Below are 20,186 nucleotides of genomic sequence, written 5' to 3' on the forward strand. Positions count from 1 at the left end.
TACCATGCTTGGATGAGCATTTGCTAGGTGTTGTTTTAGTGGGGCAGGTTCATGGTACTGTTTGACAAGGTTTTCATGCGCAGAACACACTGACAAATATGAAGAACATCCCGAATAAAATACGTAAACCCGAAATCTTAATGATGCTTTCTCTTTTTTGTGACTAACTTAACGGTTGAAATAACAAAGAACTTGACACTTTAAAAGTGTTGGATTTCAATTTTGTTCGAAATGTAGGCCTACTGATAATAATAGGTTGATACTGAATTCTTGCAACATAACAAGCAAATAGATAGGATTTTTGTTTGTTAAAAATATTTTTTCACGATAACAAAATTCACCCTCGAGAATCATTCACCCCAGGGTGAGAAATGCTGATCTAGAAAGTCAATTTTAAAAAGGACAACTGGAATGTCTGTATATCATATAAATTAGGGCAGCGTTTCCCAAACTGTTTTCCGCGGAACAATAGTATGTACCGGTAGTTCCTTTCAATATCGAGTCATCGTCGGCCTAAAGCAGACTAACTTTTTGAGGGTAGTGGCATTTTCGTTTTAACTGTCGGCCTAGCTTTTTGACCGTCAAGTTCATTATCAAGTTCCCAGCAATCTATTTGGTTTTGCTATAGGCAAACATGTAGGCCTAAAGAATAAAGGCAAAAGGGACAATTCTTCTTTCTCCATCTATGCCTGGTTTTACATTGAAATGCTCATGTTAAATAGCTGCTTGCTTCAAAATAACTCATGTTCGCCAAACTGGATTCAGCAGATAAATAAACTGCAGATTGTACTTCTATCTCCATTGTTACGTAACATTAAAGGCAAACAGTACATAATAGAAAGTAAACAGCATAGAAAGACAAAATGAATTTATTGATTCAACATTTGAAATAAGAAACATTTATGGTAAATGCCATATGGTTCAGATTCAATCATATTTTATTTATGTTTAACACAATTTTGTTGGTTAACACTAGTGAACTGTGGCGCAATCTTTGGGAACCGCTGCCTTACACCATTTTTCCGCGAGGCGAGATAAAAGGTCTGAGTGTTCCGTGGCCGAAAAAGTTTAGAAAACTCTGAATTGGAGGGTATGAACAGAGTTTGTCATATCATTAAAGTGTCTCATCAGCGTTTCTCTAGAATAATCATGAAACCTTTCACTATTCTAGTCCTGCACTCTAATGCAGTGTTAGTTACAAGCCCCTTAACCCCAAGTCATGGGTCATCTGAAGTGGAGTCAAAACATTTAGTTAATATTGCACATCTACTTGACTAACCATTTCCATGCTTGTTATGGTCTAGTAACTGAACAAAATTTAATTGTTCCACCCCATTGGCTTTCATTCTTTCTTTGTTGACTCTACCGAGCAGTTACCTTGACAAACATTCTACTGAAGTAGTGTCATATGCTCGATATTTACTGAGTTCCTGTTTTGGATTGAGTGTTTTACCACGATTGATATTAAATGTTCATATATGGGAAGTGGAAGGTATGCATGGCTTGTTCTTTTAGTTTCGAATCAAGAACGCAGGGAAAATTTGAGTGCTATTTGATCTCAGTATTTTGGTTTTCATAGCAGAGTAACACACAAACCAATTCGCAGGCTTATAAACTATTTTGAGAAGTATTCCTTCAAATCCTAATAGAACAGTGGCCCTCAAAACTTTTTAAGCAGCAATTTGTCAAGTCTTGTGCCCCACCTAAAAATAACCATCACGCCCCTTAAAAAATTGACTGTCCCCTTTTGTTGGGCGCGTTCCACCATTTGAGAACCACTGCTCTATTCATAACATCCTGTGTGAGGCGGTTCCGATTTTATGTTTGTTTTTAAATTTTTCAAATTTTCTGTTGTGTCATAAACATGAGAGTAAGATTTGTAAACATACGAGTAAAATTTGAAAACATGAAAGTAAAATTTGTGAAGGGCTTTTTCAACAGTGTAGCTTACACAATATCTGTGTATCGGCCCTGATCTCATTATATTTTAGAAGTCACTTTGGATTTTGCTAGCTGCCCTGATATTTTAACCCCTGTCTCATCACTGTTGTTTCCGGTCCAATTGTATTAGTGCTTTTGTTTAGTAAAAAATGAGTAATCAAATAATATTACTTTGAACACACTTTTTGGTAGTCTTCATTATGACCTTTTCATACCTTAATTCAAAACAAAATTCTACGCAGCCAATTGTATTATTTTTTTGGAGGGATAGTATTTTTTCATATTGGTATTGCCTTCTGTTATGATTACGGTATGCCTTGGATTATGTGTTTAGTTATTCCAATTTTCTAGTTTCTTTTTAAAAATTTTTTTCTATTGTTTTCTCCTAGACGTTAGAGTGATATTTGTGAATTTGAACTATTGTCTTTTACAATAGTGTAACTTACATGATCTCTGTGCTTTGTCAGCTGCGCAGACGTTTGATAAAATATTGTATGCGACATTAAGACACTGGTATTGAAGATAGAGTAAAAAGTATTTATAGATTAAGATGTCAGTGTAACATGTAAGTTTCAAGGCTGGTTTCTACTTTAACAATAATTAAATTATTACAATAAAAAAGTATTTTAACGCGACAGGAAAATCATTATACTCTGCAAAGGCGGCTTTTTTATCGAGCACGTAATCACGGTGACTGTTACAGACAGCACTGGGAATTTTCGATTTTGAACCCACCCCCCAATTTGAAAATCCTGGCTGCGCCTGAATGTATTCATTCATTTTCATCAGTTGTGTGTTACAAATGGGCATAATTTTTTAAGAGAGGAATGCTATTAAATTATCAATATATCAGAAGTTGTCAAAAACAAATTGAATATTGAAATTCCCTACATCAATATATTTAGGTCTTCATAATGGAAAAATTTAAAAAATTAGACATGTTTTTAATTTAATTTTTGCCAGTATTTTCATCGCAGAAAATCCACTACCAGCTTTGGCTTAGAGCGCTTACTAAACTTTGTGCTTTTCGACCTTCAGTAGAGGATTTAATTCCTATATATCCTTCGAAAGCGAAATGTGTAGCTCTGTTCAATTCTTCTGTTTTCCTTCCTAATTTTAGTCATTGCAATCATTGTTTCAATCAGAATTAAAATAATGTATTTTTGGATTTTTCAAACGCTTGTATAGGGATGGGCGATTCAGAATACTGAATCCGGAGTATTTGAATCCCTATTGCCTTTTTGGCGTGAAGCAGGATTTTTTGTATTTTGGGTTTTTAATTTATTTATCAAAGACGAGTTTTGAGTCAAAATCTCTGTCGTATTAATATACTTGCATTTTCTCCCAAAGAACCTATATAAGCGGGCAAGCGGCAGACTTCAAACACGGTAATCTCATTCGTCATATTCAGAATTTTTAGTAATATCATAGGTTATAGTGCTTAATTACCATGATTACCAGACTGAAAGCAATTTTCTAGAAAATACAGTTAGTCCACATGAACCGAACACAATATATTTGTAAATTTGTATTGAAATACTTTAGTGAATATTGATCGCTTCGAGCTATGATTGGATACCGACTTAAAGAGCAGCTGTTTCGCTGGTATATTATATTCAAATCAAACTTTTTTGGAATTTGCACAGTTACCCCTTCGTCGTAAAACTCAGTATAATTGTAAAATTTTCTGAACATAATCCATTAGACTTTGTATTATTATCATATACACAATACTTGTAGTTCAAATATTCAGTAAATATAAGGAATAATTTTTAATATTAGACACATTGTGATTTTTTATTGCAATATCGCAAAATAACGTTTTAAACTATGATTGGATACCAGATTAAAGGCCACCTATTTCTTTGCACATTCACCATTTCGTCTACAAACACCAGTATGTTTTGAAAATTTTATGAGTATAATCTAATGAACTTTGTTCTATTATACCATCCACAGGACTTTTAGTTTCAATATACATTAAAATGGCTGAGAAACCCTCCACATCCCAGGATGACTCGTGTCAAAATAATACCGATACTGAATCAGTAAATATATCTTCGATAGATCCCAGAAAAGACGGAACCCCTACCGACTTTACAATAAATGTTGAAGACAAATCATTTAATGTTCATCGCGATATAATCATCGCAAACTCAGAATATTTTAAAGCAATGCTGACCCGAGATAGCATAGAAAATCAGCAAGGATTTGTTGATATGAAAGACGTAAACCCAGATGTTGTGCGTGAATGCATTGAGTACATGTACACTGGAAATGTGGATGAGGTTTTACTTGACATCGAAAATATTGGAGACACACTACAAGCAGCTGGAATCATGCAACTGAATATGATAAGCGGTTTATGTTTTTTGTTTTTAAAAGAAAACTTGAAAACAAAAAATTGTGTTATTGAGGTTTTCAACTTGGTCACGAAATTGAACTTCACTGTTCTTCAAGACTATGTTCAAGAAGTGTTTGTTGAAACTTATAAATTAGACAGTGTAGCAGAAATGCTTAAACTTTCAAAGTCTGATTTCATTGAGTATCTTCGTAAGAATGGCTTACGTGATCGTGTCATTGCTTGGGATTGTATTAAGCACTGGATTGAGTATGATCCAGATAACCGATCAGAGCTCCTTTTTGAGTTGTTGAGCTTGCTTAATTGGGATGAGTTCCCTCCCTATACTATTTTGAGAGGACTTTGGAATAGTTCCATATTCAAGCAATCTCAGCAGTGCTTGGATTTGGTCCATGAAAAAGTATTCATGGATGTTCACGGTTTTAAAAAAAACTTGTCCATTGAAAGCTTTTTCCTGCTCAAAGAAATGTCTGGAAAATTTAAATTCATTCCAAAGGAAATTAAGGAAATGCTTCCTACATTTCTCAAAACACATATAGTCAAACTCTTGACAAAGTCAGATTTCAAAAAGTTAACAGAAGCTGACATGATGGCTTTGCTATCTGATCCATCTATAGATGATTTGACCGGAGAAAAGTGGAAATGGTTGGCAGTCAAAACATGGATGAAGCATTCCAGTAACCGCAGAGTATTTCTGCTAAACCTCATAAAGCACATCAAATTCCAGAATTTACCAAAAAGTTTTCTGAACAACATTTTTAAACACAATTTAATAGAGAAATCATTGGAGTGCCACCAAATCATATCTGATATGATTACAACAGATAAATCAAGTGTGAAAACTCATCATTTAACTGTTTTATACAATAATGGAGAAATTCGAGACTTTAACATGTCTACTAAAGAATGGAGTTTAGTTCCGGGAGTTCCACTTGATCCTTATGGACAGGCTTTTACATTCAATAATAGGTTGTGCATTTTGACTGGACGAAGGTTGCTCTATATGACAAAAAATCAGAAATGGATAGAAAAGGCCAGTCTGGCGAAAGGTTTCAATATCACCGGTCATGAAAAGATAGTGGCGACCAGAGACTGCGTTTATGTCATAAAAAAGTTGAAGATGTCATGCTATGACTCTATTTCTGATAGTTGGGATGAGAGCTTGCCCGGACCGGGTGTTGGTTTATTGGTCTTCTTCACAGCAACAGCATACACAGATAGTTATATATATATATCTGAGAGCAATCAAATGAAACTTTTTGACATTTCAAACAAAACTTGGTCAGGTGTAATTGTTGTTGCAAATTCATTCAGTTTATCAACAAGTCTGTGTGGTTGTCTGTATTTCACAGACTATAATAGTAAAATTGTAAAAAAGTACTCTGTAAGATCAGAAAATTGGACTTCATTGCCAAGTGCGCCCGATAAAATTAATTCAGTATTTACTATTAAGGATACTTCAATTGCCATTCGCTGTGGTAAAATCATATATATCTATGACGAATTGTGCGACGTGTGGAACTCCTCGCGCCTAACTATTCCTACTGTGTACAAAAATACTATAAGTGACTCTGATACAGCAGATATTGTTTCAATTTGCACATATGCTACTAAACAATCACTTAATTAAGCTTTATTAGTATTTTGTCCTTTTCGATTCGCACCCCGCTCTTGTACAGTTTAAGTTGTTTATAATTTGTACTTCAATGAGTATTTTTAGTAATATTAAAGAACTAGATAATATCAGTAATACTACAGTAAATACAAAGTGAATTTCCTCCACCAAGAACAACAAAACCCCTGCAATTTGGAATCATGTTAGTAAAAATAAACTTACTTTCTTGCTTGAGAAATTGACCCCCAAAACAGGTCAAATTGACCCACGGCTGAGAAGCACATTTTTTCCTCAATGGGCTTAGGGAGGAATTTAACATTCATTTCTTTTAAAAGAATGACAATAATATGGCTTATAATTATGACGAACCACAGCCTTTAATCCGGTTACCAATTTGGAAATAGTAAGCCAGTTATTTGTTTTAGTTGCATAGACTTGATAGTAGAGGAAGCCTAATTGACCAGCAGTTATGTGAATTACCCTATGGCAAAGAGGAGTCTAGCAATCCTCTTGCACATAATTATCCTCCATGGGCTTCGAATCTGCCAACCCGTGAGTATTCAGAGGTGTCATGAGAAGAGTTATTTTAAAATTAGCTAAAAATGTGTTAACAGTCGATTACAATATTCTACTATCTTCATTGTTTATTTAAAGCATTTTTAATCTTATTTTCTTTTTTTTTTGTATAAAGTGTAGTTTTACAATATTTAGGGTTTGGTTGATTTAATAAAGTTGTACAAAAAATATGTTATTTGTCTGCATACCATATGAGTTAGGGGGTGAGAACAAAGTCTGTCATATAATTAAAATGTCTTCCAACGTTTCTTTGCCCAGGATAAATACGAAACCTCTGTCAATATCCTACTCCTGTGCTCTAATGCAGTGTTGGTTACGAGCCCCTTAACCCCAAGTCATGGGTCATCTGAAGTGGAGTCAAGTCATTTAGTTAAGATTGCACATCTGATTGACTAATCATTCCCATACTTGTTATGGTCTGGTAACTGAACATGATTTAATTAAGCCATCTTAGTGACTTTCATTCTTTCTTGGTTGATCTTACCGAGCAGTTAACTTGACAGACATTCTACGGAAGTAGTGACGTATGTTCAATATTTTCTGAGTATCCTATTTTGGATTGAATGTTTTACCACGATCGATATAAAATTTTCATATATGGGAAGTGGACGGTATGGTTTGTTAAACCAAACGAATTCGCAGGCTCAGAAACTTTGTAGAGAACAACTTTGCGTTGTTTGTATTCTATCGAATCATAATAGAACAGTGGTTCTCAAACTTTTTAAGCGGTGCCCTCATTTCAGAATTTGTGAAGTCTCGCATTCCATCTCAAAAATAACCAGCTTAACAATAAGCTACAAATAACAGATAATAAGGTGAAAGTACCGGTATGTTTTATTCAAAAAAACGTTGAAAATATGTGGATGGAGCGTGAATATCCAAAAAACGAGAGTTTCAAGCCGAAAGAGTTGAAATTTCCCCCAAAATAGGTGATATTCAGGCTGGTTTCTGCCTGGTTGAGTGCTTTGCTCCTGTTGATATTGAATTTTCATAAAGGGGAAGGGAAGGGCCTTATAAACTTTGTTTGAAAGTATTCTATCGAATCATAATAGAACAACTCGGTTACAATTGTCTGCCCTAACAAAGAGTCATATAAAGTATGTGATCACACTCATTACATTTTAAAGGTCACTTACGATTTTTCCCGTTGCCCTGATATTTTGACCCATCTCATCACTGTTGTTCCCCTTTCGATGGTATTAGTGCTTTTCTAATTAAAGGCATAGTAATCAGATAATATTACTTGAATTGACAACATTTTTTGTTTGTCTGTATTACGAGATCTTTGTACCTTAATTCGAAACAAATCTCCACGTAGGCAGCCGATTGTATTCACTTAGCCAACACAGACAGGCCCCGAGCTTGTAATAAAACCTAAATAAAGAAAATAGGAATAAAATTATGGCCTAACCATAATCTGGTACACACACTACAGCAGTACCCAAATTTGTTGCGAGCTGGGAACCCTTGGTCCACATTCATTTATTAAATAAAACTGATAGTATTTGTGAATTCTAATATTTTCCTATTTTCATCATTTATTCATTGTATTTTATCGTGGTTTATTATTTTTTGTTTATATGGAGTATAGTTTAGATAAATAGAGATTAGTTGTGTTCAATAAAGTTGTACAAAAAATATCTGGGTATTACCTAGAAAGTCAGCAATTGGGGAAAGGTTAAGTGAAATATCTGTTTAGCGTATGTATTAGGGGTGCGACCAAATTATGTCATATCATTAAAGTGTCTTATCAGTGTTTCTTTTCCGAAATAAATATGGAACCCCCATCACTATTCTAGTCCAGAACTCTACTGCTGTGTTAGAAACAAGCTCCTAAACCCCCAGTCATGGGTCATCTGAAGTGGAGTCAAGTCATTTAGTTGAGATTGCACATCTATTTGACTAACTATTTTCATACTTATGGTCTTGTAACTGAACAAGGTTTAATTAAGCCACCTTATTGGCTTTCATTTTTTCTTGATTGATCCTACCGAGCAGTTAACTTGACATTCTACGGAAGTATTGCCGTATGTTCAACATTCACTGAGTTTCCAATCTTGGATTGAGTGTTTTACCACGATCGATATGAAATTTTCATATATGGGAAGTGGATGGTATGGCTTGTTATTTTAGTTTCCAATCAAGAAAACAAGGGAAATTCGACTGCTATCTGATCTTGGTTTTCATAGCAGAGTAACACCAACAATTCGAAGGCTTATAAACTTGTTGAGAAGTATTCTATCGAATCATGATAGAACAGTGGTTCCTAAACTTTTTAAGCAGTGCCCTCTTTTTAGAATTTGTCAAGTCTTGCGCCCTACTTAAAAATTAACCAGCTAACAATAAGCTACAAATAACAGATAGAAAGGTGAAAATGTTTTTCATTCAAAAACACGTTGAAAATTTGTGGATGGAACGTAAATATCCAAAATAAGGAAATGTCAATATACAAAATAATGTGGGCAAGATCAAATCTAACAAATAGTTTTATATTCAATTAGCTTTATGGCCCCTTAAAAAATTATCTATGTCCCCTTTGTGGGGTGCTCCCCACCATTGAAGAACCACTGCTCTATTCATAACACCATGTGTGTTTTAGTTATTCGAATTTTATGTTTGTTTTAAAATCCTTTTCGAATGGAGCTTCTTCGTCCGTTGTCTCATCACTGTTGTTTCCATTGTATTAGTGCTTTTGTTAAGTAAAGACAGAATAATCAGATAATTTGGCTTTAATTGACAACACTTTTTGGTCGTCTTTATTGTGACATTTTCGTACCTTAATTGGAAACAAATTTCCTCGAGCAGTTATTTTTTTGCAGGGATGGTATGTTTTCGTTTCGGTATTGCCTACTCGTATATTTATACCCTGGATGATGTGTTTAGGTATTTGACGTTTCAAGTTTCTTTTTAAATCTCTTTTAAAGTTTTTAAAGTATTGTTATCTCATATACGTAAGAGTAATATTTGTAAAGTTGAGCTATTGTCTTTCACAATAGTGTAGCTTACATGATCTCTCTGCTTTGTCAGTTGCGCAGACATTTAATAAAATAATGTATTGATTTTCATTAGTTGTATGCAACATTAAGAAACTGGTATTAAAAAGAGAGTAAAGTATTCAGAGATTTAGATGTCAGTGTAACACAGAAGTTCCAAGGCTAACGAGTTGAAATAAAAAAAAAATTGTTTGAATATTTTCGTGAGACGGTATGAATCAATACAGACTAATGTTAAATACTTAACGGCAATTCGATAAGAATACGATTATACGTATACGTTCCAGACACTTTTCTTAGCTTTGCGAACCCCCTGTGCAGTCATCACGGATCCCCAGGGATCCATAGACCCTAGTTTGGGAAACCCTGATCTGATAAACTTTATTTAATCATACAATCTACAATACTTCTAGCTAATATATTCAGTAAAATGGCTGAAAAATCCTCTGCATCCAAGGATTACCCGGATAAAAATGATACCAATACTGAATCAGCAGATTTGCCCTTGATAGATCCCAGAAAAGAGGGAACCCCTACCGACTTCACAATAAATGTTGAAGACAAATCATTCAATGTTCATCGGGATATAGTCATTGCAAAGTCAGACTACTTTAAAGCGATGCTAATTCACAATACCAAAGAAAATCAACAAGGATATGTTGATATGAAAGACGTAAACCCAGATGTTGTACGTGAATGCATTGAGTTAATGTACACTAGAAATGCGGATGAGGTTTCGGTTGACATCGAAAATGTTGGAGACATGCTACAAGCAGCTGGAATTATACAGCTGAATGAGATAAGAGATTTATGTTCCAAGTGTTTGGAAGAAAACTTGCAAACCAAAAATTGTGTCTAAAAAGTTTGAATTCATTCCAAAGGTGATTAAGGAAATGCTTCCTACATTTTTCAAAACACATATAGTCAAACTCTTGACAAAGTCAGAGTTCAGAAATTTTACAGAACCTGATATGATGGCTTTTCTTTCTGATCCAACTATAGATGACTTGACCGGAGAAAAGTGGAAATGGTTGGCAGTCAAAACATGGGTGAACGATGAAAATAATCGGAAAGCAGTTTTGCCCGGACTTCTCAAGCTTATTAGGTTCCAAACCTTGCCAAAAAAATTTATGAAAGAAGTAATTGAGCATCCTTTAATAAGAGAAGCTTTGGAGAGAATCTTCTATCAAATCTTTACTGATCAATTATTTGTAGAATCACCAAGAAATAGGTCAGAAACACATTACCTTGCTGTCCTATATTCCAACAGCAAAATTCGTGCTCTGAACATGTCTACAATGACATGGGAAATGGTTCCTGCATTCCATCTTGAATCTCCTTCCATAATGTTTTCGTTCAGTGACAAATTGTGTGTTTTAACTGGAAATAGACTATTTTACCTGACCCGAACTCAAAAATGGATAGAAAAGGCTTCAATGGTAAACAAAATTGGTAATTCTGCTAAAGTTGTCACCACTAATGACCATATTTATGTGATTGAGACCGCAAGGATGTCATGCTACGATTCTTTAACGGATAGTTGGAATGAGAACCTGCCTGGTGTTGGGTTTTCATCCTTCGGTGCTGCAGTGGCAAATGGTTCAATTTATGTTTCTGGATGTTACCAAATGCGGAATTACAATATTGAGAACGAGATTTGGTCACAAACTAGTAAAGTGTCATATGCTTTTAGATTCGCAGCATATTTGCGTGATTGTCTGTATTTCTCAACTGAAAGTGTTGGTTGTTATTACAACATTGTTCTACAAAAATTCAGCCTCAAGAATTCAATTTGGAGTTCTATGATTTCTCCCAAATTACCAAATGGTAATTATATTCATGCTCAGTCACTACTCAATATTGATAATTCAATGATTCTTATTAGCACTGATGGATCCATTCTCAACGAATATTGTTCAACTTGGAACAAAATGAATACTAACATTCCAATATTGTACTGTGACACTAATGACTCATCCCTTAAAGCAAATATTGCTTCAATTTGTACATATTCTACTTATTGAGAGAATGAATTTTCTCTGCCTGCCTCTTTGATCTAGTTAAACAAGTAGTTTTTAAATCACACCCTTTTTTGGAATTTTTCAAGTCTCGGGCACCTCCTTAGCTAGCTAAGAATACGCTACAAATACCAGATAGTGAGGCGAAAATATGTTTTCAAAACATGTTGAAAATCTGGTACATGATAAAGAAATGAATATTCAAAATAGGGCACGCAAGATCAAATCTAACATACACATTTATATTCAATTATCTTCATACCCCCTCTAAAAAAAGTTTATGCCTCCTTTATGAGGCGTGCCCCACCATTTTAGAACCACTGAGTAAAACAGTGATTGTTGGACTTCTAGGATCCCTGCCACCCATTCAAAGCTTCTCAAGACTTGTGGCTCCATGGTTTACAATAAAAAAACTTAGTTTGCCTAGTTTTCTGCAAAGTTAATTAGTGAAGATCTTTGCTTGTGGTCCAAGAGAACTTTCACTGTGGCCCCTAGAGAACCTATCTGGCCCATTTAGGAAAATCAGATTTTAACTTTTCCTATTCAAAACTCAGTTGATTACCATATTTGATTCATCATACTCACCTCTACACTGCCCTTCACAGAAATATAAAAAAAAAATGATTTTGTAACGAAGTTTCCAGCTATTTTTTTTACACTAATTTTTTTTTTAATATATTTCCTCTAACCTGTAAACCTATAAAATGACTCAATCCCCCCCTCCAATAATGACAATTTTTCTCTCTGGAATAGAATTCCTTCCCCTCTGGGAAACATGTTAGTAAGAATAATGACTTGTTGCAGGTTAGAGCAGGGCAAATTTGTTCCCGACAGGAACCCATAGTCTACATGCATTTATTAAATAAAACTGATAGAATTTATGTATTCTGATATTTTATTATTTTCATTGTTTATTGAAAGCATTTATGGCGTGATTTTATTATTATTTGTTTATATGAAATGTAGTTTAGATGAATAGAGATTAGTTGTGTTCAATAAAAGTTGTACAAAAAATATCTGGGTATTACCTAGAAAGTCAGCAATTGGGGAAAGGACAAATGCAATGTCTGTATATCATATAGATTAGGGGATGCGAACAAAGTCTGTCATATCATTAAAGTGTCTTCTCAGTGTTTCCTTCCCCAGGGCAAATATGGAACACCTGTTTCTATCCTAGTCCTGTACTTTAATGCAGTGTTATTTAGGGTCATCCGAAATGGAGTCAAGTCATTTAGTTAGGATTGCACATCTAATTGACCAAACATTCCCCTACTTGTTTCGGTCTGGTAACTGAACAAGATTTGATTAGGGCACTTTATTGACTTTCATTCTTTCTTGGTTGACCCTACCGAGCAGTTAACCTGACAGACATTCTACGGTAGTAGTGTCATATGTTCAATATTTACTGAGTTCCTGTTTTGGATTGAATGTTTTACTACAATTGATATTAAATTCTTCATATATGGGAAGTGGATGGTATGGTATGCATGGCTTGTTATTTTAGTTTCGAATCAAAAAAGCAAGGAAAATTTGAGTGCTATTTGGTTTTCATAGCAGAGTAACACACAAAACCAATTCGCAGCCTCATAAACTTTGTTGAGAAGTATTCTATCGAATCATAATAGAACAGTGGTTCTCAATTTTTTTAAGCGGTGCCCTCATTTTAGAATCTGTCAACGTCAAGTCTCACATTCCATCTGAAAAATAACCAGCTTAACAATAATCTACAAATAACAGATAGTAAGGTGAAAGTACTGGTATGTTTTATTCTAAAACACGTTGAAATTACGTGGATGGAGCGTGAATATCCAAAAAACGAGAGTTTCAAGTCGAAAGAGTTGAAATTTCAAAAAAAAAAATATTAGTTGAATATTTTATACCAAAATAGGTGATATTTAGACTGGTTTATGCCTGGTTGAGTACTTTGCACCGGTTGATATTGAATTTTTATATATGGGAAGGGAAGGCCCTTATAAACTATGTTGGAAAGTATTCTATCGAATCATAATAGAACAACTCAACTGCAGGTGTCCGCCATAACAAAGAGTCATAAAAATGAGTACGTTGTAAAGGTCACTTAGGATTTTGCCCTCTGCCCTGATATTTTCACCTTTGTCTCATCACTGTTGTTTTCAATTCCTTTGTATTAATGCTTTTGTTAAGTAAAGGCAAAGTAATCAGATTATATTACTTGAATTGACAACAATTTTTGGTCGGCTTCATTGTGACATTTTCATACTTTAATTCCAAACAAATCTCTACGTAAGCAGCCAATTGTATTATTTTTTTGGAGGGATAGTATCTTTTCGTTTTGGTATTGCCTACTGTTATAATTATACCTTCGATGATGTATTTAGTTATTCCAATTTTAGTAAGAGAGTAATATTTGTAAAGTTTTGCTATTGTCTTTCACAATAGTGTAGATTATATGATGTGTGAGCTGTGCACACATTTAATAAAGTAATTTATTGATTTTCAGGTAGAGTTAGGCCATAATTTTATTCCGATTTTCACTATTTTAGTTCTATTAAAAGTTCGGGGACTGTCTGTGTTAGCCAAGTGAATATACCCCCTGCCCTAGGTTTCAGTCCCTTCACAGAACTTGATGTAAAATACCCATAGGCGAATAAACTTAGTTACTGTTAGTCAATGTTTTCATTTTTGTATTGCCTGCGTTTATATTTATACATTGGATAAGGTGTTCATATCTTCAAATTCCATGTTTGTTTTTGTATCCTTCTCGGAAGGAGTTTCTTTTGTTGTGTCATAGACGTGAGAGTAATGTTTGTAAAGTTGAGCTATTGTCTTTAACAATAGTGTAGCTTACATGATCTCTGTGCTTTGTGAGCTGCGCAGACATTTCATAAAATAATGTATTGATTTTCATTAGTTGTATACGACATTAAGACACTGAATTTTAAATAGAGTAGAAAGTATTTAGAGATTTAGTGTAACACAGGGTTTCGAGGTGGAAAAGTTGAAATTACAAAAAAAAATTTGTATGAAAGTTTTACACTGAAATACGGTAGGAGATATTTAAGCTGGTTTCTGCTTTAGCTATAATTGAATTATTACAGTATAAAAGTATAATAGCTTGAAAATAAAAAAATAAATGATTTGGTTATATTACTAGTAACTATCAGATGGGCTACTGAACAATTTGGCATGGTAAGTGTACTATCCGAGGGTTAACAGTTACCAGATTTGGCTTTGTGGGTTGGCAAATGAGATTCGTATTCTTTTTATTATTTATTTATTTTTATTATTTGTGTTGAACAATTGGACCTAGGGTTTAAGAGAAGAATAAGAATAAAATATCGATATTTTAATATTGTCCAATAATGGGAAAAATTTAGAATATTTGACGTGCTTTTCAATTTCTTTTTTTCTAGGATTTTTTTAGCGAAAGATCCACTATCTGCATTGGCTTAGAACACTTCCTAAATTTTTTCCCCTATTTAACCTTCAGGAAAATTTTTTCATTCTTTCATTGCCATTCAAAGTATACAATCTCTTCAAATATGTATAGTTCTGTAATCTGTTTATTTCCTCTGTTTTCCATCCTAATTTCTGTTTTGATCTCTTATTATATGAGAGCAAAATTTTAAAAATGAAAATATGACTTTCTCGATTTTTAAACTTCGGTAAATTTGTGTTGAAATACTTTGGTATCGCTTTGAACTATCAATGGATACCGGCTTGAAGAGCTGTTCTGCTGTAATAATCAAAGCTAACTTTTTCGAAATTTGTGAAATGGATATTTTTTATAAAAATCAGGATATCGCTTTAATCTATGATTGGATACCAGATTAAAGACCATTACTTTGCACATTTGCCATTTTGTTTAGAAACCTTAGTATGATTGGTAAATCAAATATAATCTGATGGACTTTGTTCTATTATACCATCCACAGGACTTTTAGTTTCAATATACAGTAAAATGGCTGATAAACCCTCCACATCCCAGGATGACTCGTGTCAAAATGATATCGATACTGAATCAGCAGATATGCCTTCGATAGATCCCAGAAAAGATGGAACCCCTACAGACTTTACAATAAATGTTGTAGAGAAATCCTTTAACGTTCATTGCGACATAATAACAGCGAAGTCAGAATATTTCAAAGCAATGCTGACTCACGATACTAAAGAAAATCAGCAAGGATTTGTTGATATGAAAGACATAAACCCAGATGTTGTGCATGAATGTATTGAGTTCATGTACACTGGAAATGTGGATGAGGTTTCAGTTGACATCGAAAATGTTGGAGACGTACTACAAGCAGCTGGAATTATACAGCTGAATGAGATAAAAGATTTATGTTTCAAGTGTTTGGAAGAAAACTTGCAAACCAAAAATTGTGTTATTGAAGTTTTCGACTTGGCCACGAAATTCAACTTTACTGAACTTCAGGGCAATGCCCAAGAAGTGTTCGTTGAAACTTTTAAATTAGACAGTGTAGCAGAAATGCTTGAACTTTCAAAGCCTGATTTTATTGAGTATCTTCGTAGGCGTCACTTAGCTGATGTTCTCATTGCTTGGGATTGCATTAAGCACTGGATTGAGTATGATCACGATAACCAATCAGAGCTTCTTTTTGAGTTGTTGAGCTTGCTTAATTGGGATGAGTTTCCTCCCTATACCTTTCTGAGAAGACTTTGGAATAATTCTGTATTCAAGCAATCTCAGCAGTGCTTGGATTTAGTTTATGAAAATGTTATTATGGATTTTCTAGGTTTTGAAAAAAACTTGTTGATTGAAAGCTTTTTCCTGCTTAAAGAATTATCTGAAATATTCAAATTCATTCCAAAGCAAATCAAAAAAATTCTTCCTACATTTTTGAACACAAACGTAGTCAAACTCTTGGCAAAATCAAAGTTCGAAAAGTTAACAGAAACTGAAATGATAGCTTTGCTTTCTGATTCATCTATAGATGATTTGACAGGAGAAAAGTGGAAATGGATGGCAGTCAAAACATGGGTGAATAATGAGAAAGATCGGAAACCAGTTTTACCTCAACTACTAGAGCTGATTAGGTTTCGAATCTTGCCGAAAAGTTTTATGAAAGAAGTAATTGAGCATCCTTCAATAAGAGATTCTTTCAAAAGCTATCAAATCATTACCGATGAATTTTTCCTAGAATCACCAAGATCTAGTTCCAAAACACATTACCTAGCTGTCTTATATTCCAACGGGAAAATTCGTGCTCTGAACATGTCTACAATGGCATGGGAAATGGTTCCTGAAATCCATCTTGAGTCTCCTTCCATATTGTTTACGTTTAATGACAAATTGTGCGTTTTAACTGGAAATAGACTATTTTACATGACTCAAACTAAAAGATGGATGGGAAAGGCTTCAATGGTTAACAAAATTGGTAATTCTGCTAAAGTTGTCACCACTAATGACCATATTTATGTGATTGAGACCTCAAGAATGTCGTGCTACGATTCTTTGACGGACAGTTGGAATGAGGACCTGCCTGGTGTTGGGTTAACAGACTTTGGTGCTGCAGTGGCGAATAGTTCAATTTATGTTTCTGGAGGTCAACAAATGCAGAATTACGATCTTGAAAACAAAATCTGGTCAAAGGCTAGTGATGTGTCAAATGCTTTCAGATTTGCAGCATGTTCATGTCATTCTCTGTATTTCTCATCTGGAAGTGTTATAACACCTAGTAGTAGTGGTTATTACAGTGTTATTTTACAGAAGTTCAGCTTTAAGCAATCAAATTGGAGTTCTATTACTTCTCCTGCACAACAAAGTAATTTTTATGCGCAGTCACTACTCAATATTGACAATTCAATAGTTCTTATCAACACCGACAAATGCATATACATTTACAACGAATATTGTTCAACTTGGAACAAGATGTCTGCTACCATTCCAATATTGTACTGTGACAACGATAACTCATCACGTCAAGCAAATATTGCTTCAATTTGTACATATTCTGCTTATTGAGAGAATGAATGTTCTCTGCGTGCTTTGAACAAGTTAAACAGTGATTGTTAATCTTCTATCTTTTTTGGTGCCTTTGAAATCCGCAACCCACTCTTGTACAGTTTGAGATGTTTACAATGTGTACATAAATAAATATTATAGTAATAATGGCGAACTAAAGAATGATGGTACCACAGTAAAATCTCTCCCCAATAACGACAAAATTTCTCGCTGGAAAGGAATTCTTTCTCAGTTGGGGAAGGAACATGGTTGTAAGAATGATTTATTTCTTGCAAGTTTGAGCAAGTCAAATACGGGCGCTCCAGAAGTGTGTGTACCAATATGGAGGTAACTAATTTTGTTCGCCTACTTTACACCAAGTTGTGTAAAAGGTGTGAAACCTATTGGCAGGGGGTATACTCACTTGGCTATCACAGACAGTCCCCGAACTCGTAATGGAACTAAAATAAGGGAAAATCGGAATGAAATTATGGCCTAACCTGGTACACCCACTACGGGAGTACCCAAATTTTTTAGGACCCGGGAACCCTTGGTCCACATCCATTTACAAAATAAATCTGATAGAGTTTCTGAATTCTAATATTTTCCTATTTTTATTATGTATTCAAAGTATTTATGGCGTGATTTCATTATTTTTTGTTTATATGGAGTGTAGTTTAGATAAATAGAGTTTAGCTGTGTTCAATAAAAGTTGTGCAAAAACTATCTGGCTAATATTTATTATCTAGAAAGTCAGCAATTTTGGTAAGGACAAATGAAATGTCCGTATATAATATAAATTAGAGAGTGAGAACAAAGTCATGTCATAAAATTGTCTTCCACAGGATAGCCATGGAACCCCTATTGCTATTCTAGTTTCGTACTAATGCAGTGTTAGTTACAATCCTCTAAACCCCCAGTCATGGGTCATCCTAATCATGTCATCGAGCTGAGACATCATGCATTGGACCCATCTAGGGCGTGATAAATTGGATAATACTGAACCGGAAAGATAATGGTTTCTTAAAAATGAGTAGCTCCTCACATATTATTAGATACCAACCAGAGGCTTGTATGGGGGATTGTTCAGAGCGAAAGCCCATAACGAACGTAGTAGGCTATATAAAATATCTCGCTGCCGTTGAGTGTTGAGTGAATGTCTCGGGTCTCCCCAACACTGGCTCGGTGGTGTGGCGCATGATGCTAAGCGTTAGAAATACGATTACCACCATGCCACACCTCTGATCACCCTGCATTAGTGCGCAGGTTCGAATCCCATGTGGGGATAGTTATGTGCAACAGGATTACTGGACTCCTCGCCATCGTAGGGTAGTTCACGTAACCGCTGGTCGACTATGGCTTGCTCCACTATCAAGTCCATGATTCCGAATACAAATAACTGGCTAACTGAACCCATACCCGAAATGGACTGGTAACCGAACAAGAGACCGTAGATCGCAATATGGATAAGTCGTCTTCTCAACTTTCCTCTCTCCAGGGATTAATATGTAAATCCTATCCTAATGTGTATAATATCTCTCAAATCACACAATTCTTATTTATATTATTTTAGCTCACACTGGTTGAGAACAGTGCAATGATCCTACTCTGGTTTCCTAACCGCACTGTCGGAATGTGGTACAACATCCCTGCATTAATCACAGTATGGGGAGGATTCATAATTGGTGAGTTTACAAATTTGTAAATAAGTAAACTGGGTGAAGCCGCGGGCCGCATTTTTATTTAGGATAGCCTTTCTAGTAGTTGCAGCAGGCCCAAAAAATGTTGTTTTTGTTATTCATCTTAGGTATGTTAGGGTTCCTTGCAGAAATGGTGAGTTAAAACGCAAAAGTTTCTGAAAAAAACTGCTATTCAAATTTATTATCACACCGACTTTGAACAAACTCAGCGTTTTTATGACATTGTGTATTCTGCAATAGAATTTTGCTAGCTAGGTTTGCTAATATGACAGTGGCATCGAAGTACTGGTATAGGCTTTGTGACGCAAAGAGATTGGAATTGCTAGAACGTACCAGATTAACTAAACTAAAAACTCGTTTTGCGGGCAGACCATTCAAAATTGGCACTTCTCCGCGAGCCGCACAATATTTCCATGCGGGCCACAATTTGCACACATTTGTGAGAGAGAGATCTGTTTTTTGTCAACCAGAAAAACAAGCATTGCAACAATAATTAAAATATACAACAACGTACACAATGTTTTTTGGTATAGACAGGGGGGAACGATACGACTACACCAGGGGTGGCCGACCCTCAGCTCGCAAGCCGCATCCGGCTTTTCGGTTTATGTGGCTCTTTCGCCTTAGTTATTCCGAAGGAGAATTATCTTGCAAACTTCTATCGCGTTTCGATTAAACATATCATGATTCGTTGCGCATATAATGTGGTTCTTCGCTGTAATAAAGTACGAATTGTGGCTCATGGTCTCTGACTGGTCGGCCACCCTTGGACTATCATGCGATAATCAGAGTCAGCTTTCCCCTTCAAACTGTTATACTATGTATTGTAAGGCTGATAAAAGAAGTCGAAGTGAATTGCAATCAGGACTATAAATCCATATTTGTAACCTGCTGTTTATATGGCGTCCCAATAATAGATATAGACACTACTTGCTGCAATTTTGTGAGCTGCATGCAGTTTATATATCTGCTGAACCGAGTTCATCGAACATAAGTGATAATCAGTCGGAGATGAGGAAGAAGAGTTGTCCTTTCAC

General features: G+C 35.0%; 1 protein-coding gene across 2 annotated transcripts in view; it reads left to right on the top strand.

Moving 5' to 3' along the window:
- LOC120345331 (uncharacterized) overlaps positions 1 to 20,186 on the top strand; it is a 64,926-nt gene that overhangs the window by 19,770 nt on the left and 24,970 nt on the right. For both annotated transcript variants that reach the window (XM_039414741.2, XM_078115147.1), the window contains exon 7: positions 19,023 to 19,134. In XM_039414741.2, coding sequence (XP_039270675.2) covers positions 19,023 to 19,134 — 112 coding nt within the window. The remainder of the gene's footprint in view (positions 1 to 19,022; positions 19,135 to 20,186) is intronic.

The sequence above is a fragment of the Styela clava genome, chromosome 8 (genome assembly GCF_964204865.1).
Source record: "Styela clava chromosome 8, kaStyClav1.hap1.2, whole genome shotgun sequence".
In the NCBI taxonomy this organism is placed as follows: domain Eukaryota; kingdom Metazoa; phylum Chordata; class Ascidiacea; order Stolidobranchia; family Styelidae; genus Styela; species Styela clava.